Source organism: Branchiostoma belcheri, unplaced genomic scaffold (genome assembly GCF_001625305.1).
Source record: "Branchiostoma belcheri isolate BF01 breed outbred unplaced genomic scaffold, Haploidv18h27 scaffold7, whole genome shotgun sequence".
Lineage (NCBI taxonomy): Eukaryota > Metazoa > Chordata > Leptocardii > Amphioxiformes > Branchiostomatidae > Branchiostoma > Branchiostoma belcheri.
Window position 1 is genome coordinate 1,057,403 of NW_017804353.1, and position 22,910 is coordinate 1,080,312.

The window sequence follows — 22,910 nt, forward strand, 5'->3', positions numbered from 1 at the left end:
TTGCGTACCTCCAGAACGTTGAATTCTGCCAGAGCTGGTCAGATAGTTTCTCAAAACGTTTTCAGCTTGCCGTTGTCGAATTCAGCGTCTTGTTTTGAAAATTAGTAGAATGGCGGTGAAAGTAGTGTGCGTTACCGGCCTACTTTTCCCGTCTAATCCAGACCCTGTGATCACACCAACGCGATGACAGAGACCTCCCAGCGTCGACCTCATTCCTTCAGCCGAAGCCTACACGTGCTCGCTTCCCAAACGATGGCGTTTTAGCCCGCTCCATCTTTCCAAAACTTGTACCATTCGCTGTTTTCGTGCCACCGGTTGGACTACAACAAACATCCCAGCCAGGCGAAAGAAAGACCTTACTCCGACTGGAGCTCGGCCCAGTAACACGGACTTTGCGCAGTGTACACAGGAAAAAGTCAAATAAACGCCGTCCAAACACCCAACAAAAGCTGCAGACGACACCTCTTTAATGATTAACGGAGCCTGACTTGTTCCACCGGGAGTCCAGGGCCAAACAGTGCCGCGCATGTTTGCAGCGTGTTTGCCCAGCGCCCATTTTTTTCCACCACACCTTAGTTTGAGGGCTGATAGCGACAGTGTTGGTGGGACAACTCTATCGAGTGTTGACAAAAGGAAACGCATACGTGCCTGAGTTCGACAACAACCTTTAGTTTCTTAAAAGCCATCCTTATCCGTCGACCTTCCGCCAGTGATCCTATAACTGCAACTTCCAGAAGATTAAGATACCATCAACTGAGCGATCCCAAATGAAGATAGGATAAGGAGAGTACAGAGGAACAACTTATAACATTTTGTTATGTTGTGTTTTCTGTGATTCTATGCAACACACACGTGTGTACGTAGCCTCCGTAGCAGGCTTATAGAACTGGGGTTTGGTGGTCTTCGGCTGTTTTCTGATTAGCCCAGTTCTAAAAACTGGGGTTCTTCAACCAAGCCGGCTATGTTGTCTATATGCAATCAGAAAATAGCACATTAAAGCTCCCAAAGACCCTGAAGACCCCCAAACCCCCCAGTTTTTGGCATGCTATGGAGGCTACTACTAACATTTGTACGCAAGTCGTGCGTGCGAAAATCATTTCACAACACTTCACATACACCTGTTCTACCCACGCCATGAATTGCTCTTTTCATGCCACCGTTGCCAAAGTGGTGGTACACGGGCTAAACAGTTTATTCTACTAGCTACCACGCTCACGGCATATATATTTACCTACCAATTATAATAGGCAGTTAGTAGCTGTGCTTCCTTTTTAGTAATCCCTTTCAAACATGATTGTGTATTCTATGTATCATAAAATGTTTACCAAGATTTTCTACTCTCCAAGCAGAGGTTTTGGTTTTGGGTTATTTTGGGCGTGTTTTTAGGCTTTTGTGTAAAAAAAAATCCGATAAAAAAGCCTAAAAACACGTCAAAAATAACCCCAAACCCCAAACTCTGCTTGGAGAGTAAAGATTTCCATCCCAGTGACTGGCGCCGAAACAGACTTTCAACATTTGTTTTTTGTACAAGTAGATATTTTATTTTTCTCAATTTCTTGAAGCATAAAAACAAACGTCGATGAAGGTTAGACATCCAGGTAATACGATACGCCAAAAAGCAGTTACTCAAGCAACTGGATCCAAAATCATATCCAGTTGCTTGAGTAAACTGCTGTTTTGCGTAGCATAAAAACAGACACCTGTACCTAATGTGCACTATGCAGCCTGGCCACTTAATGCGTTATTTTAGCGCAGAGGGAACCGTGTTGACTTTACGTTTATCTCTAGCTGACTGCCAGTCACTTTGGCAAGGCCTGCAACCAAAAAGGGCGGAACGTGAAGACAGAATTCTCTGGTGTCTGGTGAGGTCAGATGTCAAGAGTTTGGTAGTGTGTCTGGTTGGTTGGTTGGTTGGTAAGTTGGTTAGTTAGTCACTTTGGCAAGGCCTGCAACCAAAAAGGGCGGAACGTGAAGACAGAATGCTCTGGTGTCTGGACCTCACTGGAGAGGTCAAATGTCAAGGGGTTGTAGCGTATCTGTCTGGTTGGTTGGTTGGTAGGTTGGTTGGTTAGTTAGTTGGTTAGTCAGTTTGGCAAGGCCTGCAGCCAAAAAGGGCGGAACGTGAAGACAGAATTCTCTGGTGTCTGGGCCTCACTGGAGAGGTCAAATGTCAAGGGTTTTGTAGTGTGTTTGGTTGGTTGGCTGGTTGGTTAGTTAGTTGATTGGTTGGTTGGTTGGATGGTTGGTTGGTTGCATGGTTGGTTGGTTAATTAGTTGACTGGGTAGTCGATAGATCGACCGGTCAGTCGGATGGTGGGTGTAATAAATCAATCAATAAATCGATAATTGTGATACCCAATGTCATTGTGTGAGACAATAAAGTAGATCCCAATGATATTTTAGAATCATGCCTATATCCAACCCTATTGCAGCTACCGTTCTGTTCCCTCACAACTTGATATTATGATCATGACGGATATCAGGCTAATATACGAACCGTGTGCTTTCCTGTTATTTTGACCCACTATGACCTGCACATACACACACACGGACTTTGCCCTTGCATCTATATATGTACTAATCTATGACCACATAGGCTGTACCTTAGCCTCCGAAAGTTTAACCGTCATGTCACTGTTCAAGGTCTAACACTAGTCATGACATGGCGGTTGTAGGGATGAAATCATTGCTGGTTCTTCCAATTGTACTCGTCTTGTGTTGCCTATCGGTCACCAACGGGCATCGCAATGGGCATGGGGTGAAACCTATCACAGAAGAGGTAAGGCTATACCATTTAAAAAGTTCAGATGGGGGGGGGTATCAAACATACACAGTTTTCTAACTAAGGTGTATCAGCCATACATGTACAACTATGGGAGAGGGGAGGGTGAACATCGCGACATGGCAATGAAAACAAAGAATGGAGGGTGTTTCAAAAGGCTCTTGACCATATCTAATAAGATTTCTGGCTACCAGTACTTCAAGACTGACCTAAAACTAACAAACCATGCACCGCTGCAAGTAACTTAGTAAGATGTCAAAACATAGACACATTTTGCTGGCGCAACGATTCAGACTCACACAGAAGTGTACATGTTTCCTGTAGACAGAAGGGATCTGAAGATTAGAGCAGGATCAGTAAGGATTAAGTCTCATGCCGGTATTGTAAATGTCCGTGCTGATCCGATCTGCCACATGCGGTAACACGTACTTATAGTTAGAACTGTACCAGCTGTGAGGCTGTGTTTTCGTTAGGGGGTGGATACGCGTCAGTTTAGCACAGTGTTTGGGATTTGAAAGCTTTAGCTCTATAAACACAAAACATTACATGTTTTTCTCTACTTGATAAAATCATCAACATTGCATCAGTTTCTGCATCCATTTGTCCACATAACCAAGTATCATTCATTAAGCCACAAGTCCATTCATTTATCCATCCATCCATTCATCCATCCATCCATTCATTCATTCATTCAATTTATCTCTTCAATATCCATTAATTATTCACTCATTCATGTATCTGTAGCTTCATTCATTCATCTACCAGTCTACCCATCCGCTAATTTCATTCACTCACTCACTCACTCACTCACTCACTCACTCACTCACTCACTCACTCACTCACCCACCCACTCACTCACTCACTCACTCACTCACTCACTCACTCACTCACTCGCTCACTCTTTCATCCCTCCTTCCCGCCAGTATTACGACCGTATCCTGCTGTACTACACGAACCTGACCGTCGCCATAGACAAATCACCATGGAGACTGCAGGTGTTCGATAACCACACGGAGGCCGCCATCTTGTCTGAGAGCACCGATGTCGACAAGAAACTGGTACGAAGGTCAAAGTTTAAATTCGTCTTTAGCAGAAGCCATTATGAAGCAAGTTTGAAGACAAGACTTGCCCAAATTTTTGACTGTACACCTGCAGTCTTTGTCAAGAAATGAGCAATCCATTGCAACGGTTCCTCAACAAGGACGGGGGGCGCCACGGACTTTCTGCAACATATATGACCCATGCAACATATGTGTCATTACATAACGTGACGTCACAGATGTGGTAGGTCCCTCATTCCTTGACAAAGACTGGAGTTGTACAGTTGAAAATTTCGGCAAGTCCATTATTTATGTGTTGGAGATTACCGTTTTAACTTGCTTCACATGCTTCATAGTAGCGTGCGTAGTCCAGTGGTTAGCGATCCTGCCTCTGGACTAAGAGGTTGGGTGTTCGAATCCCGGCTGTTGGCACTCAGCCGACATGCACGCTACTGTTTAGGATCGCAGTCCTTAGGACGTGACGTTAAGCCGTGGTCCACTGTTCATTGTGCTTGTCGAAAAAGAGCTAGGGAAATTTCCCCGGTACAATGAACCTGTAAATACTGTATATAGCGTCTGTCTTCTCTGTCACGACCAGTGGAAAATTAGCTCTATAGTGAGCTAAACTGGCTCAAGATCACTTTTTCACATCCATTTTTCTGTCCCTCCTTAGGGTTTCGGCCTATGGGAAGGGGAGTACCTGAACATCTACGAGGGTTACCTGTTTCGCGCGGGTGACGTCACACGGTGGTACCACGCCACGTCACTCCTGACCTATCAGAAGCCAGCTACGTTCGTAGTGATGACGTCAGACACGGAGAACAACGCCACGCTCACGGTCGTCATAGACAACCCGCGCCAGTTCCAACTGTCGGTCAAGGTCAACGTCAACCATCCGGGAAAAGGGTCAGTAGGATATGCTATTTCCTTGTTCGTTTCACTTTGTACATTTTCTGAGGAGCCAGCCGGATAGAGAAACTAAGTTTCTGTTGCCGAATCTTTGCAGATTTCTTTCTTTTTAATCTGCAGTCAAATAAATGAAATAGATAAATATTCTTGTGCAAAGATGAAATGTAGATTATTATCGTCAAACATTTTGCGAGTATTGTGACTGAAAACAACATACAAAATAATGGCAGAAGACCAACAAGAGCAAATGAGTATCTTATGGTCTTTGCTACGATTTTAGTTTTGATAAGGTTTACCACATACATGAATTTTCAGATTGTAAAGATTTCTAAAACTACAAATGTAAAATCATTTTGTTATTTTGAACCTTGCCTTTTCTTATCGTCTTTCTCCACGCAGAAATCGAGTAGCGATGGGTTTCAACCTGGTGAACAAAACCGAAGGATTCTATGGCTTTGGGGAGAGGTGAGTAAACTAACTGATTCATACTCTTATATGTATTATTTCAGTTTCTGTCTTAGATCTTCCTAACCTAACAATAGTAGAGAAATACCAGTGTATTATTTAGTGGTTATTTTTGATTTCTTGATCATCACGAAGGTTTAACGACGCGAACCAGCGCGGCCACCGTGTGGGGCACTGGCTGGAGGAAGGGTCGTTCGGCCTGGGCAACTGGGACAAGGATCTCCGCGTGAGTTTGGTGTTGGTCGTCTGTAGTTTCCGTACTTGTCTCTTTCTGTATCTGTATCTGTTTCTGTATAGTTGGTATAACCGCCCTTTGGTGTAAAACACCAGCTTCTGTATCTGTGTACCGTCTGTATCTGTATACCGCCCTTCGGCGTAATAGACCAGCTTTCTTGATGTTTATGATGTTTTACAGGTGCCGAAAGGCGAGCTGTGTACGTACGCTCCCATGCCTCTGACTATCTCCTCACGGGGGTACGGACTGCAGATGGACATGTACCACAGGTAGGGAGCCGGCCAAAAGTCTTTCCTCTCAGAGATCTTGTCAAAATAAGTACACTTACGACAGGTAATGTTAGGGATAGTCATCTGTGTTGAGCATTGGGCAGTGTTATCCATTTTTGGTACAGTAAGGGTTAGGGTTTAAAGTTAGCCTAGCCCTAACCCTATAACCCTATAACCCTAACCCTACAATGCTTTTAAACTTTGTAGTATATGGGAGGCAGCGGACTACGAACATTTGCCAGTTGATGGTTGCTGTGTCAGACGCCTAAGAATATTTGCTGTCAAATAATCTATTTCCAATAATCTCGCAAAAGTACCTAGAGTTTTTGCCTTACTGTACCCACCATCACAGGACCGTGTTTGACTCTAAACGCTGGGATGACGTCATGTATATCGAAGCAGAGGCAGACTTCTTCCACATGACCTTGTTCGCCGGCAGGACGCCAAGGGTACGTAAGACTTTGTCGTGCTCGAACCGGAAAACGTTGTTTTTCACACTTCTCTAAGGCCATGTTGATTTGATTATATGGATGACATCCTCCGGGAACCCCAAAATTGATGCGCGCGTGCGAATAAAAAAAAAGTTTTGCAAAAAAAATTGTTTTCATTATGAAATCTACGTGGTCATGAGGGTTGAACAAATGGGACGGAATATGGTTTGGCGAATAATCTAGTCTTCAAGTTCATTTCTTTACAATTTCGTCTTTTTTCGTTTGATTTTGGCATTCTACGACATTGGTATGGTTTTTTTGTAACTTACGGTATATTTTTGCTCATTTTGCAACTGTTTTGTACGATTTACAGTATGGTTGAAAACTTTTTTTTTAAACGGCCGAAAATTCATGCGCGCGCGGATGTCATCCATATAATCAAATCAATATGGCCTAACTATTGATAACTTATGGACAACAGTTTGGCAAGACCACAACTTACTTTATAGCTTGCTCTCGTTGACAGGTAGACATTGTGTGGAACTTGTGATTGTTCTGTACGTGTATTGTGACAGTGAAATTCGGTGACCATAGATACAAGAGTGTGTTATGTTGTAGAACAAATATTACGTCCCTTTGTTACCTTTACTGTCTTGGTTATAGGTATGTATGGCAGCGTCGTTGGCTACTACATGTCCAGTAAGAAACACTCTTCTATCAAATGTGTCTTGAGAACAATATCGCATTATGACATAAAACAACAACCGAGGAAGCGGCAGAGTCACATCAAGCGACAGCACCAGCAAGTTTCTTCTCCCTTGCTCCCCTTGCTCGAAGGAAACTCTTGATACAGTCTTCCCCTTCCTGTCGTTGTAGATGTGTCGAAGGCGTTCCAAGTCATTTCAGCATTCTGGCGAGGCCTGGTCCTTTCCTCGAAGTTGTTGGGATGATGCAACTGCATCTGGCGCGAAAGACTACGAGACAGTCCGACGCTCCCCAATAGCATATACGTTTGGAAAACCCGGATATTTATTCTTTCTTCTTCTTCCAACCTTTTCTGGTCGTTTCCAGTTGTTTCAGTCAAATTCTCCGATTCTGGAGAATGATGCGTTATTTCTAGCTTACCGGTGTAAACGCAGCCGTTGCCCGCTGGTTTTTCACTACTTTTCCTGACTGGTGCGCTACTTTTCCTGATCGGTGGGACCGCAAAGTTACCATGGACGTCTCTGTGAACATCAGCGATGACCTGGAGTGTGTTCTGCTGTGTCGTGTGCTCCGAATCGTCGTCATCAGACACAGGCAGGGACACGGTGTCGTTTGTAGACGACTTGCTGGCAGTAGAGGGTGTCCAGACCCGCTCACAAGGTTTTGGCGAAGGTCCCGTCGTCGTAACATCATATGCATGTGACGTTGTCTGTTCCGGAAAGTTCAGGACTATTTCAGACTCAGAGGACATCGCAAAACGACGTTTTGGTTGTCATGCAGTCACACAAGCTTATCCCGTAGGTCGATCGTCGAACAGTTGGTCGGCCGGCGAGAGATATATCGTATATACGTCTTTTGAGTTTCAGTGTTTCGGTGCCAAGAAAACAACTGTACCAGAAATACACCGACCATAGTAACGCAAAACGACTTCCATGGAAACGTTGACAAGCAGCATTGTATAAAATGTGTTCTATGGAACGTGTTACGATGCTGGCACTGTTACGAACACGCCATATGTAGTTCTGGAACAACGGTGATACCATAGTCCATAACAATGGACTGCTCTTTGTTTATCAAGTTGTTTGTTTGGTCGGTTGAATTCGTATTTATTGGCTATATACTAGTTCTTGTTTCACATTTTCAGGTCGTGCTATGGACCCTCCAGGTATATGTATAACGTTAGGTCCTCTGTGTTGGACTTTAACGTTAATGTAAGATTCTAAAAAAAGAAAATAACTTTTTTTTTATGCTCACAGGACACACTGCAGATGATGACTGACAAGAACGGCAGATCTCTCATACCCCCAGCTTGGCAGGTAGGAGTATGGTGTCATATTCTTTTTGACAGTCATTTCTACGTTTTGTTGGTGCTAGGGAGTGAAAAGCTGCTTGCAAAATATGTTTGAATGCGTTTTGAACCATCGCACTTCCATCACCAAGCATTTTCATGTCTGTCGTCCTCTCCAGTTTGGTCCGTGGAACCAGCTGTCTGATAATCAAGAGGGAGAAACGATCGTCGCCCGTGCCAGGTAGGGTCAGGGTACACCCTCTGGCCAAGGAGGTTTATTTCTACCCCCCTTGCTCTGATGTTGTACAGGAATGTGTTGATGATTTTCGTGACATTAGCATAACGTCTTCTCAAAACTCTGGCCTTATAATTTAGCAAAATGGAAATGTAGAAAATACGATTATTTTCTAAAGTCAAATATCTTTCTTACTATGGAATTTTATGTCAGAAACCTCGAACCGTTCTAAGTTCTATGTTTCCACTGTTGCCATGCTGATGGTCCACTGTTGCTATGGTGATGTTCCATTGTTTCCATGGTGATGTTCCATTGTTTCCATGGCGATGTTATTACGTCACACAGAGAACTGCTGTTGGACCATGACATCCCGTTCTCACTGTGTATCGAGCCGCTACACTTCTTCCCTGGGGGTGTGGACCCGGACATCGTGCCTAACAGGAAGGTAACTTAGCGTTAAAAAAGACTATGTGGGTGAATTTATATCCTAGTTCAACGATTTCGGTAGCTTGTGTTACTGTTCTGTTTTATTTTCAATTTCTTGTGCATTTCATGGAACATGGCTTATTTCCACATTCTTCTACGTCTCATCAATGTAGAAAGATCATCAAGAACTTGCAGACATCGGTATCAAGGTAAGCAATTTTCTTTTCTTGAAATTTATGGAAGAATTACGCCAGATTCCTTTTCAAATGAACGCTGAAAAAAAAAAACGAAAACGTAAAAAAAACAATCGAGCCAGACAGGATTCGAACCTGCAATCTTCTGATCCGAAGTCAGACGCGTTATCCATTACGCTACTGGCCCTGTTCACACAACCATTCCTTTGTACAAGCAACCCAAAGGTTGCAGGATCGAGATTTTACGGCTCTAAGACTAGTGTAACTTTTTTGTGGCGCTATGAAGGGTCGAAACTTTCTATGAATTCTACTGTTCCCTTCCAGTCCGTGGGTTACTTTAACCCCATGGTGTCGCTAAACTGGAACGGGACATACGAGATGGCGGCCCGGAATGACTACCTGCTGAAGACTCGGACTGGCGAACCGTACAACTACACTTACCTGTAGGTCTAACATCCCTTCCGATAAACACTGTAGCCATGTTTAAATATTTTCTGCTGTGTTCATTCACTACTTGTAGAAATGTACCATCCGAAATTCTCTGTCCAGTCACGGTTTCATGTAAGGGTATAACGTTATGTAGCTTGCTCTGTTTCTTCTTCTTCCGTTGCAAACACTTTATGGTAAAGTCAATGACCTGGACCAGACGGCTGTCACCACGGTAACCGGTGCTGTAGCAGACACCCTGTAGTGTTGGATTACTAGTATATTATGTAGCAAGTGGCTGTACAGAGTTAGAGGGGCTAGTAAATGAATATGTTTTAGTAAAAGTGAACAGAGCGGTACATGTATTTTGTTAGGCTAGACCATGTAAAGATATACATGCATTTGCAAAAATGTCACCCTTCTTGTTGATTTCTCGTTCTCAATCCCCAGAGGTTACGGTGCAGTGTCCCAGCTCGACTTTACCATGTACATGTACTAGTATAGGAATGTGTCTGAGTGAGAATAAACAGAGCAGTAGTTTGTTAGGCTAGACCATGTATAGGTTAAACATGCATTTTCTTTGCAAATGTTAACTGGTTGCGTTTCTGATTAATTTCTTGTCCTCAATCGTTACCATGGTGGTGTTCCATTGTTACTTTTCTCAATCCTCAGAGGTTACGGTGCGGTTTCCCAGCTGGACTTCACCAACCCCGCCGCCGTGACGTGGTACCAGTCCCAGCTGCAGTCCGCCATCGACATGGGGTTCCGCGGCTGGATGCAGGACTACGGGGAGTACACGCCGCCGGACTCCGTCAGCTTTGACGGCACAGACGGTACGTAGCTAGCCCGGAAAGCCTCTACCAGGCTTCGGGAGGCGTCTGGAAAGAGTAGAATAATTGGTCCGCTAGAATGTACAGTTTGCCACACCCGGTACTTCCTAGCGGACCAACTCCCCGGCATGTTATCTCTCTATTAAGCCAATTTCTACTCTTTCCATGTCAGCCGCCTCTCGAAGCCTGGTAGAGGCTTAGCCCGGGTGCCATCCTCCGAAGTTACCACCGGCTTTCGTAAACAAAACAGATGACCTGCTTTCTGACATGTTCGCCACTGGCACTGTCCTTGGTGCTGAAGTTTACGTTTACTCAGTATCCCAAAAAAACGCGCATCCGAAAAAAGCGAGCGAGCGAGAGAGAAAGAGAGAGAGAGAGAGAGGAGAGGGAGAGATTCATTTTACAGATTATTACCTAAATAATGAACAAAAAAATATTTTTCACCTACAGGACTAGAGATGCACAACAAGTTCGTGCTCCTGTACCAGAACACGACCTATGACCTCCTGACCCGGAAGTACCCATCATCAGAACCGGACAAGTACGCGCCGGACTTCGTGTTTTACGTCCGGTAGGTCAAAATCCTACAGGTGTCTTCTGGGGGGGGGGTCTCGTGTTTTTTTACTGATTCCAGCTAAATATTGCAACTTTACTTCGTTAAACTTTACACACACAAAAAAGACGTCTACTGTGCATTGGAAGATGCGTTTAGGAGAAAATAAAACGAAAACATTAAACAGTAACGACTTTGTTTTACCGTTCCAGGTCTGGTTACACCGGCTCTCAGCGGTACACTTGGGCACACTGGACCGGCGATCCCACGTCTGACTGGTGAGAATTTTCCTGAGAGTACAGAGTCTACGAAACCCAAACAACTAAAGCAAGACGCCGGCTATTGCTAATGTTAAAAACTACCATTAACACGAGGACAGATGGTATACAGATAATTTGTCATTCAAGTCAAAGAGATTTGTATAGAATTTCAAATAATAAAGATTCCGTTAGTCACCGACGAAATGTAGTGGATGCTACTTCACACGTCTGGCAGTTTTCAAAATCTATCCAATTGCTACAGTAACAATTTCGTTGTAAATTTTCTAGCAATGTTTATTTTGTTCCTCGCCTCGCAGGTCCTACTCCAGCGGCCTTCCCGCTCAGATCATCGCTAGTCTGACGGCCGGGCTGTCCGGGATGCCTTACTCCGGGTCAGACATAGGTGAGCAAACAGTACCTGCTTTATGTTACAGTTGGGTCATGATAACGTTTGATACGGGTGTTCCAAATGTTCTATAGAATAACACGAACGCGTTTCTGTCATAAACAACTGAGTGACATTAGAATGATAGTTCATTCGTGCTGTTCGAGAACAGCAAACCCACATAACAAAAGCCAGTGGACTAGACCACCCGACAACATCGGGTCTAAAATGGAGTAGTCTGTGCTTGAATTTCATCACAATTTAAAAAGTTGATAAACAAATTGCAATACGAAAAAAACTTGTGCTCAACAAGAAGACAAATACATGTAATTATAAGTTACAGGACAAAGTGTCGAGAAAACTATCTCCAAACTTAAAAAAAAAAAAATCGAGCCAGACAGGATTCGAACCTGCAATCTTCTGATCCGAAGTCAGACGCGTTATCCATTACGCTACTGGCCCGCTTGACACAAGCACCTGTAGTATAACAGGTTTCCAGCGGTACCGACATAGCCAAAACCAAGCTAAGGGGCGTACCCCCGTGAGTAGATTCATTGCGTTGGTAAGTCAATTCTGCAGGTTCCACAACCATATATAAAATATCCCCGTTATATATTTTACTGTGTCAACGATTCCGATGTCTTCCCTAGCTCTATCATCTTCATCAGGGCAAACGTGAACTGAACTTTTTTTTAAAACCTCCTTGGTTTAAGTGTGATGTCATGAATGGTCAAGCCAGGTAATGCGTTCCCCCAAGTCTTTCGAAGCCACGTTCGAGAACGCATCTATTTTGCATTAAAAAACATTTTATCACTTCCAGGAGGCTTTGTGTGGTATCTGACTCCTCCACCGAGCGAAGAGCTGTGGTGCCGCTGGGCCGAGGTTGGCTGTTTCAGCGGGACCATGCACGAACAAGGTAACGACAAACCAATCTCCAAGCAGATCTTTCGGTGGCTGCAACACTAAATCTCTCTTTGCATTTGGAGAGTACTTGCGCTAATTCAAGGCTGCCATTTGGCGCTTACCACAATACAATAATACATTAGCTTCTACCAGGCTTTAGAAGCGGCTAAAAGTGCTGAAAGAGTAGAAATTGGCCACAAGAAACAGACAACATACCAGGGAAGTTGGTCGGCAAACTGTTTAACTGTACCAACTCTTCTGTCTATTTTGGCAAATTTCTACTATAATACATATGTGTTTAGAAAGTTGAGACAATAAAGTAAACGGATGTACGGGTGATGGTATATTATCATTGTCGTTGTTGCCGGCAGGTAGCGGGAAGGGCTTCGGTGAGAAGACTCACATTTTCGACACTCCTGAAGGCACGAGGGTCTGGCGGAAGTACGCCAAGCTCCGCACCCAACTCTTCCCGTACCTGTACAACACAGCACACGAGGCATATCAGGTCAGAAACTGGCGAAAACGGCTTTCCATCTCAAGAGATAGTTGTAGCACTCTGCCAGATGCCTTCTCCGGTGTTATGGCTATGGGCAGCATCTTATGCGTGTCCTGTCAGTCATTTCCTAGCATGGCAGTCCGAAATCCCGGCTCAATCGACATCTCGATGTTTTGTGGTTGTGTCGTTCTTTTCGTTGTCTCAAGCTTAGCATGCTTGCATTACCTGGACTTTAAATCTATGTAATTAAGATTGTGCGACCCAAATGTGTGTTATTTTCAGACCGGTTTGCCCGTCATGCGGCATCACCTTCTCGACTTTCCAAACGACACTCAGGCGATCAGACAGAACTTCCAGGTGGACTTGTTTCTCTCACTTGTTTTCGTTCCCTCAGCTTTTTCTGTGATAATTCGTATCAACACAACAGATTAACCTTCAACTTTTAACGTTTAACTCTTTGTGTCCCGACGTCAGTACATGTTCGGGCCGTCGTTCCTGGTTGCCCCGGTGATAGAACCCGGGCGGACGGACTGGGAGGTGTACCTGCCGGAGGGGGAGACATGGATAGACGTCAGCAGTCAGCTCAAGGTGGGAATCATTCAACACAATAGCGCCTATCGATTAGGCTTCGGGTGTGGCTGGAAAGATTATTTGACCAATTAAGTCCTTCGCGGACCAACTCCCTTGGTATGTATGACTCGTAATGGTAACTGTCATCGTTGCCCTTCAATATAATCTAATAGTATTTGCAATGCAATGCCGAAAGATTAATAGCAGTTTTCTCTTCATTTCCTACCTTAGTATGAAGAACAAAGCGGTCGGTTTATGTTGGGATTCACAAACTATACACAAGGTGGAAGGTGAGTTGGACATTGAATCACACAGGAAACCTTGCGCTCGATACTAGCAGTTTGAAGACACATTGTACATGCATACCAAGCCGTTTACTAGCAAACGATCGTATCCTTTTCATTTTGTTTTTCGTAATTCCGCTTGTCTCTCAATATCAAGCACAGTTTTCGTTTCCTCTAGAGTGGTGACCGTTTCCGCCCCTCTGGACGTCGTTCCCATGTTCGTTCGCGCGGGGACGATGGTTCCCGTTCTCGATCCCAGAGTCATGACCCTAAGTGATGCTACTGACCCGAAGGTCATCACCATGAAGCACCTTCAGGTTAGTCAGAAATATGTAGAAAATATGTTCACAAGGGTTGCACAAATCCAATGTTAGTGGCTGTGCGGTCCACGGCACGAAAACGGGTATTTATGCACGCTTAAACGTAGCGTTAAGGCGACGTTTCTTCCTCCTTTCCGCAACTTGAACCCCTAAACTTGAACGTAAAGATTGCCTTAACGTGGCCTTTCCGCAAGTGCCCATTTTCACTTCTTGACGCGCCTTTCAGATGCTTAAAGACGTCGTTAATTACGTTAATTATAAGCACGCTTAAACATAGCATATAAGGCGGCGTTTCTTCCTCATTTTCGCAACTGTATAATCCCCAAACGTGCACGTAAAGATGTGGCCGAGCAATCGCCGTCTAGTGGAAAGGGTGTCAATATCTATTGCTTCTCCTGTTGTAGTACTTGCTTCATCTGTGGATCTGGCCGACCGAGGACGGCTTCGCTCAGCTCGAGTTCCACGACCGGTCGTGGTGGAGCATGTATCACGTCATCTACGCAAGTACGTACTTCAAAGTTTAACCTTTTTCACTACAGTTAAAAGATACACACATGAGATACGCACACCTGGCGTTGTCAGTTGTTATGTTTACCAAAGGAAAACATATTATTTTGCTCTGTTTCCTCTTCTTCTCCAAACCAATAAGTTCAATGACCTGAAACAGACATCTGTCACCATGGTAACTGGTGTTGGGTTACATCATGTTGCAATTTTATAGCAGGAGGGATTTACACTCCTGAATGTGTTTGGGTACAAATTAACAAAGCAGACCATATGCGCTGGTAAACATTATGCATTTGTATTTGCAAATGTTACCTTTCGTTCTAGTTGTTTGTCGTAGTAATTCGACCCTGTTGTTCTGTTATTCCAGAACACTGGGAGATCGTATTTAACGACATGAACCCGAATAGAACCAACATCCTCCAGGTTTCAGCACCATGGACAGGTAAGTCATCCATTTTTTTTCTATTTTACTAGTATTACGAAACTGCTACCTTTGTAATTGTATATTTCCCTATTGAAAGATACCAAAGGAGCAGTTATTCAAGCAATTGGAGAGGTTTTCAACACGGTCACAGACAAAAGGTACTGGATGCTACCAGAAACATTCGTCTGGCCGTTTCCAAAATCCATCCAGTTGCTTGTGTAACTGTTACTTTGGCAACAAGTCTAGTATTCTTCTTAACGCTAGTGCACAGGAACGGAAGACCTTCGCTGATCCTGTCTAAGCTGGTCATTTATATCATATACATCCATCCATATGATACGCATTTCTGTTAATCATCTTCATTTCTTTATTTCCTAGAAAAAGTTACCAATGTGACGACCCCCACGGGCCATGTGTACCCCCGAGCGGCGTCGTTGGACGGTCTACTGTCCGACGGAGCTCCCGAAGGCTGGATCGTAGACCGGAGCCAACACACACTGTGGGTACGGGCGGTCCCACCAGACAGTAGCGGCGGCATAATTTACATACAGACTTCTGATTCAACTTATGACACTAATTCAAACTAATGTTTATTATCATTATAATTAGAGTTAGATGTTGAAGGGTTAGGTGTAACAAGTCGATCGGTGTAATGTAGCCAGCTGCCGCCGAGCGGCGTGCCTGTGAAGCTGGTGCGTTACGCCGAAGGGCGGTTATACCGGCTGATGGAGTCTTCTCTAGTATAAAAAAGACGCTAGAAATATTTAATTTAAGCTTTTTATTGAACAGTGGCTTAAGTATAGGGAGGGAAACATTGAGACATAATTCCCACTGAGAGTGCCGAGGTTTTAGATATATACATGTATTTGAAATATTATTAGATAAAAATAAATATTATCAAATCACGTTTGATAAAAGTGTCATATTGTGTTCGTACAAACGTTAATGTCTAGAAACTGAAAAAAAAACATACACAAGACCATTAGCGTTGTCTTCGCATCAGGTCATTTGAGTTTGTGTGCCTACAGCCTTCTGAGAATTAAACATCGCACCCGGTTACCCGGAGGCAAGTTTGTAGACCTAGATTTCACGCTGTCTTAGCGACAGACCCGTCGGACGAGGCCGCTCAGACACGCGTCACCAATGAGTTGTAACTAACGACGTTAAACAAAGGCGACAAAACACATAATGAAGCTTTGTTTGACAGTGATTTACAGCTCTACCGAAAGAGTAGTGAATATATCTGTTCCGTTCTTTCAAAGTTTGACAGGAGCAATCTTATAATTAGGATAACCTGAATTTGATTGGAGCACTAAGGTTGCAGTAAGAGTTAAACGGGGTTGTTGTATGTGTGTCAAACAGTACTGATGTGGCGGAAGGCACGTTCAATCTGAACCTTTGGTCGGGTCAAAGTTCGACAAGTCATATTTTTGTCACCTCTGTAAATAATCAAGCCAGCCGCACCTACATGTAGCCTCCACCAGGCCTTTCTACGGGAATACGGATCGTAGAATTGGGCAAAAAAGAGAGTAAAATTGGCCAAGGGAGTCCGGCCGTGGGGAGGTAGTTTCTTTCCCTAGCTGCGCGGCCAGTCAAACCTACAAGGCGGCCAAACTCCCCTGGCAAATATTCTCCTATATATAGCCAGCGTAGTTAGTCTGGTAGAGACTAACCTAACAGAAGGTCGGACGTGACAACTTCGTGCTAGCTTCGAACACAACAACATGGCGGCCATTGCGGAGGAACGCCCCGTTGAGACTGAAAAAAGCAGCAACAAAACGTCGTCGGCACACCACAAGAGCGTGGTCTTAGGCAAGTTCTCGGAGCACTGTTCAGTGCTGACGGCGTGCCTGCAGGCCATGCGGCGGGAGGAGCTTCTCTGCGACGTGATTCTGGTGGTGGAAGGGAAGACCATCCCCGCGCACAGGTGAGAGAAACTTACGGCTGGTCACGATGAAAACTTAAGCCCAATTTACACTTGTTTTTAAACTGTAGTACTACACATCCTAGTGTGTACTTTTCTGGGTTTCAAGAGAAATGAAGCACTTCAGAAGCAGTCTACTACAGAACTGAGTAGTACACTTCAGCGGTTGCTCTACGAGACTGATCTTATTCAATATTTAGGTTTATATAAAGCGCTGACTAGACAGCGAACTATGTAGTTCTTGCTTATAACCTGCATTTCTCCTGCAGTCTCTAAGTGTCACTGACGAAAGGTAGTGGATGCTACCTGAAACATCTGACCGTTTCCAAAATCATATCCAGCAGCATGAGAAACTACTTTTTGACGTATCTTATTACCCGGATGTCTCACCTTCACCGACTATCAATACACCTTGTTACACAGGGTCGTGCTGGCCGCCTGTAGCGACTACTTCCTCACCGTCTTCACGTCAGAAGCCGAGGGCACCGAAGAGCAGCGACAGGACACGACAATCCACGAAGTCGCCGACGTAAACTTCGACGCCGTCCACAAAATCGTAGCGATGATGTACTCTGGCGAAATCGCCATCAGTCCTGAGACTATCGAAGATCTCCTGAACGCTGCCCAGGTCCTACAAGTCGCCAAGGCCACCGATTTCTGCGTGCAGTATCTACAAACACAGGTCAGTGGTAGAAGTACGTTTTTTTGCAGTGATCTGCAATATTGCAGAAATTAATGTCAAAATTTTGTTCTGCAATTCGGAAATGCTTTCTGCAAATTCACACTTAAAGGTCTGGATCTAAACCCATGGTACATACCAAATTGTATGTTGGCAAATATTTTACATGCAATTTGAAAAATAGTTCGTAGAAAGCACTAAAGCTAGTATTAAACACCATCAAACCCCTAGCCTTATTTTTTCCAGTCTGCAAAATTGCAGGTTGCTTGATTTTTTCTTCTGCAATGTTGAAAATGTCTCTGCAAAATGCAGACTGCAGATGGGTATTTCTAACACTACAGGTGGACAAAGAGACGTGTCTTCAGTTTCTCAGCATCGCGGACAAGTTTGAGCTCCCCGACCTCGACCGGAGGTACATGCTCCAGCACGTGCACGAGAACTTCTCCGACGTCTCCAAGACCGAAGACTTCATCAACCTGGACAGTAAGACCGTGCAAGAGATCTTGAGCAGCGACAGGCTAGTAGACTGGTTTATTATTAAAATCAAAGACAAGTCACATGGCAGCCAACAGGCTGAATTGACAGACTCGTGTACAAATTGGCAGATCAATATGAATTCGCTTAAAATATCTAAAATCGTTAAAATGACAAAACAGATAAAAGCAATATTTAGTATGAGGAACATTACTGGGTGTCGCCCCCAGAAGCACCGAACTACAAAAAGTCAATCCGCGTGTGCATAAAACTCTGGCATAGACATGTAAAGTTATATTATATATATGATAGAAAGAACAGTATCAGGGTCCTTTTGACAAGTAAAATCATTAACTGTACAATCGTTAACTGTACAATACAGGCTGGTGGTATCGACGGAGAAGGAAGTTTTTGAAGCGGGAAGGAGGTGGCTAGCGCACGACGAGGAGAGATACGAGCACGCAGAGGCCGTCCTAGGTAGGGTGCGTTTCTCGTTCATGTCGCAAGAGGACCTCCTGCAAGCTGTGTGCGAGAACGTGCTAACAGGTGGGTTTGTTGTATCCAGAACCGTGCTTTATCCAAAACCATGTTCAGATAGGGTTCTGGATGGTCTACGCGTGTCCAGAACCGTGTTTATCCAGAACAATGCTCAGGCATGGTACTATTATTTTCCAGACGTCAAAGTGGAAATGGCACCTGCGTTGACACTTGCCAAAAGGCAACACCAAATTTGTCTTTGGGGTGTACTAGTGTACAGTCAAATACGCTTGTCTAAACAACCTGACAACGTGTGGCATTCTAAATCTTCTGCAACAGAGGGGTGTTGCACAGTAACTTTAAAGATCAAGATCAACTACCGCTATCATTTCAAAGTTGGAAACTTGCATGTCACCATATTTGGAGTCCCATAAAAATCCATTAAAAATGCCATGACCATTTCATCTTTGTGACCTTCCAATGAGAGCGTCGATAGTTATCATTATGGACATATTTGCCATAAAAAAATTGTGAAAGATGAAAAATCCCAGTGTCTTGCTGAATCTTTTAAACATGTATTAAAGCTCAATGTCGCCTCCCCACAGCTAACCCAGGAGTCATGGCGGTCGTACAGGACGTGGTGGAAAGTCGTCTGCACCATGGCAACGGTCAGTCGCAGAGCCGCCTAGCGGAGACCCCGCGAGGTGCACCCGTGAGGAAGCTGGTCATCCTGGGAGAAGGACATGAAGACATCCCCAGGGTCTATCAGACGTGCAGGTGGCGAGTCATTCTTTCTAGTGAATTCTTTTTGAAGGCGGTTTTGTTTCCATCTATGGTGTTTTTTCATGCATCGTTTTTGTTTTTAAGTCCAAGTCAGTTAGGGAGGAATTGATGATCTTAAAAACAAACCAAGTGCCCTACTTTTTCGGCCTCAGTAGCCAAATCCCTTGGAGAAAACGATGTCGACGCTATACGTCAACGAAGGTTAGACATCCAGGTAATGAGATACACAGGAAACAGTTACTCATTCAAGAAACTGGATAGATTTTAAATACTGTACAGACGTTTCAGGTAGCATTGGTCACTGGTGAAAAGTAGAAAAAGCGTCTTGAAATGTCTGATAATTACTAGTATTCTAAAATCTGTCCAATATCGTCGCTTAAAGCTTTCTATTTGGAAAAAAGATGGGATCGTTCTAGTATAATGCTGGTACAATCCTTCATCTAATCACCTGTGTGTGTGACCTCTTCACTTGTTCAGATATTACGAGCAGAAGTGGGATGAGTGGGTGGACCTGTCCTCCATGCCTCCCGGGAAGGTCAGCAGACACGCGGTTGCCATGGTGAGCCACGCCCTGTACGTCATCACCGACCTGAAGGACAGACACGAGCTGCATCGGTACGACCTTGGGGTCAAAGGTAAACCAGACGTCTATCACCATGGTAACTAGTGCTAGGTTCCATCATGTTGCAATTTTATAGCAGGAGCGATTTAGACTCCTGTCACCATATATATGCCTAACCATAAGCAAACGTTTCGCCCTTGAATAACTATGTTTACCAAAGAGTTCAAAATATTGCTTTTGCTCTGTTACTTCTTCCGTTTCAAACACTGACCTGGTCAATGACCTGAACCAGCCGTCTATTACCATGGTAACTAGTGTTGGGTTAAGGTAAAATTAGGAGTCTAACTCAGGACTTTATTTATCATAAACAAACGTTTCGCCCTTGATTATGTTTACCATCGCAGAAGGAAAACATATAATAGTTTTTGCTCTGTTTCTTCTTCTCCAAAAAAATAAGTTCAATGACCTGAACCAGACGTCTGTTACCATGGTAACTAGTGTTGGGTGACACCATGTTGCAATTTCATAATAGGAAGGATTTAGACTCCTGTCACCATATATGTGAATGTGTTTGAGTAAGAATTAACAGATCAGACCATGTGCGAAGGTACACATAATGCATTTGCTTTGCAAATGTTACCTTTTTTAGTTTGCATTTCTTTATTTCTGATCTAATAAAAAAAAGGTTGGCGGCAGCTGGCCGGGCCTGAGCACAGGAGGACCGGGTACGCGCTGAGTGTCTGGCGGGAGCACCTGTTCCTTATCGCCGGGAAGTGCCCGGGGGCGGCGGCGGTACCGGTGGAAGAGTACGTGCCCAAGGACAACGAATGGAAATCAATTTCAGGTCCGCAGTGCTTTAAAATAGCCAAATAGAGAGATAACATGCCAGGGGAATTGGTCCCCTAGAGAATACTAGAGAAACTCCCCTGGCATGTTATCTCTCTATTTGACAGCCTGGGTGCCATGGCCAGACCCACATCACCGATAGATTCAAAGTTATCCAGTGTGCAGGGGATACCTTTGAGTCTAGTGTGCTGTGGGTCTGGCACCCAGACTATTTATTTGGTCTATTTCTACTCTTTCCAGCCGCCTCCCGAAGCCCAGTAGAGGCTACCTATTGCTACGGTTCGTAACCCTAATTCAGGGTTTCGCTAACCCTAATTTAGGGTTTCACTAACCGTAATTTAGGGTTTAGAAAACCCTAATTTAGGGTTTCGAATGTCTAATTTAGTGTTATCGAAACGATAGATCTAGGATAGATCAAGCAAAAACGATTTGACTAGCCTCCACAGAAGGCCAAAACTGGGGGGTTTGGGGGTCTTCAGGGTCTTTGGGAGCTCTTTTTATAATACATATAGACAACATAGCCGGCCTGATTGAATTACCCCCGTTTTAGAACTGGGCTAATCAGAAAACAGCCGAAAGACCGCCAAACCCCCAGTTCTATAACCCTGCTACGGAGGCTAGAGTTGACAGCATCTATCAATCTGACAGGTTTCCCGTCAGAAGTGTTTGACCACGCGGCCACGGCGGGACCGGACGACCAGCTCTACGTGACGGGCGGGGCGGTGGCCCAACCCGCGGGCATTTTCGACAGCGGCCCGGCCAAGCCCGCCAGCAAGCGGTGGGTCTACTGCTGCCCCGGCCCGGGACAACCCTGGGAACGAGAGGCCAACATGAACGCACCCCGGGCACGACACGTCATGCAAGTGAGTTGTCGGAAATACTGTAACACTAATCAGTGAATTTGTAATTTGAAGTCAAAATATCGGTTCGAGTTCGACCAAGGACAAACGCACACTGTGACAGAAATGAGGTTATATAAGGGAAAATGTTGATCAAAAGGACGATATTTTCAGTGACATTTTAAGATATAAACTTTCCTAAAAGCTGCCCTAGAAATCTACAGAATGACATTAGTGTTACATGTACCTGTAAAAACGTCCACTGTACCTGCATCGTTGCGAATCATTCCAAGCTGTTAGTGGTTGCTATAAAGAGAACGCTTCTGTTCTATTCCAAAGTTGCGTCATAGATGATTGTTCGTCACTCTAGAACACAGGCTACCGACGCTCGACTCTAAATATTTCTTCATGATCAGTTTCTACATTTTGATAGACAGTTACTAGAATCTTGCTCTTAAATTTGGCGTAAAACGCATTTTCCAAACTTCCATGTGTTAGGGGACGGCATGTACGTTTTTGGCGGTCACGCTTCCAATCACACAGGCTACCGACGCTCACCTTTCAACCTTTCTTCAGTTTCTACAGATTTACTGGAATCTTGTTCTTTAATTTGGTGTAAAACTTACTTTCCAAACTTCTAACGTTAGGTGTTAGGAGACGGTATGTACGTGTTTGGCGGTCACGCCTCCAAGGGCACGGGCGACGTGGAACGCTTCGACCTGACGTCACGGCAATGGAGCGTGGTCACCAAGCAACGTGTTCTGGCGGGAATGTCTCCGCACGGGGCCGTGACGATGGACTACCGGATCTACGTCGCGCTGAAGGGGGAGGGGGACAGTAGAGGGGTGGTGTACGAGTATGACCCTGAGACAGAGAGGTGGGACACGCACTGCAGGCTGCCGTGGGACGTTAGAGGGTTCGGACTGTGCTCGGTGGACGTGCCGCAGTGGCTGCTCAAGAGGAAGGGCACCATCACGTAGCACTTTAATACTGCAGCTCATGTATATAACGTTGATAACTTTTTCGTAGAGAACTTATAGTATAAAGTATATGTGCAAGAGCCTAAAATGACGAGGTTTTGATGCCTGTCTAGTCTCTACCACTAGTACCAGGCTTCAGAACTGAAGCGACTGGAAAAGGAGTAGAAATTGGTCAAATCACGTAGCAATACTGTAGCTTATGGTATATTATTACGTGTACTAGTAGTTGAAAAGTTAGTCCTCCTGGCAAGGTAGAGTATTACGTACGGGAGCCAAAAGTGACAAAGTTTCAAAAGCGACAAATTTAATGTCAATGCCTTTTCATAGCAGTGAAATGTATATAGGTTCGTAGTAAAATGCATGTACGCTAGTAGAAAGACTAGTCCTGATAAGGCGAGGTATTATGTGC

The 22,910-nt window shown here is 44.5% G+C and overlaps 2 protein-coding genes and 2 non-coding genes across 4 annotated transcripts; 2 read left to right on the forward strand and 2 right to left on the reverse strand.

Annotated features, from left to right (window-relative positions):
• The first annotated feature begins 2,662 nt into the window (after positions 1 to 2,662).
• LOC109484286 (lysosomal alpha-glucosidase-like) lies at positions 2,663 to 15,524 on the forward strand. The gene is made up of 22 exons (XM_019787544.1): positions 2,663 to 2,779; positions 3,706 to 3,840; positions 4,496 to 4,728; positions 5,131 to 5,196; positions 5,332 to 5,422; positions 5,612 to 5,700; positions 6,053 to 6,149; positions 8,093 to 8,152; positions 9,304 to 9,422; positions 10,078 to 10,238; positions 10,686 to 10,806; positions 11,001 to 11,066; positions 11,366 to 11,451; positions 12,254 to 12,349; positions 12,708 to 12,841; positions 13,115 to 13,189; positions 13,307 to 13,420; positions 13,634 to 13,692; positions 13,865 to 14,003; positions 14,411 to 14,510; positions 14,881 to 14,955; positions 15,316 to 15,524. The coding sequence occupies exons 1-22, from the start codon at positions 2,663 to 2,665 to the stop codon at positions 15,522 to 15,524; spliced, it is 2,442 nt and encodes an 813-aa protein (XP_019643103.1).
• Positions 9,094 to 9,166, reverse strand: Trnar-ucg. Its single transcript has one exon. It is a non-coding gene; the product is annotated as a tRNA-Arg (tRNA).
• Positions 11,823 to 11,895, reverse strand: Trnar-ucg. The gene has a single exon. It is a non-coding gene; the product is annotated as a tRNA-Arg (tRNA).
• Positions 15,525 to 16,661: 1,137 nt separating the features above from the next.
• LOC109484287 (kelch-like protein 13) lies at positions 16,662 to 22,710 on the forward strand. Its single transcript, XM_019787545.1, has 9 exons — positions 16,662 to 16,864; positions 17,285 to 17,543; positions 17,882 to 18,057; positions 18,397 to 18,560; positions 19,097 to 19,268; positions 19,752 to 19,909; positions 20,522 to 20,680; positions 21,331 to 21,545; positions 22,169 to 22,710. Exons 1-9 carry the CDS (start codon positions 16,662 to 16,664, stop codon positions 22,499 to 22,501), a joined length of 1,839 nt encoding a protein of 612 aa, XP_019643104.1. The 3' UTR covers positions 22,502 to 22,710.
• The last annotated feature ends 200 nt before the right edge of the window (positions 22,711 to 22,910 follow it).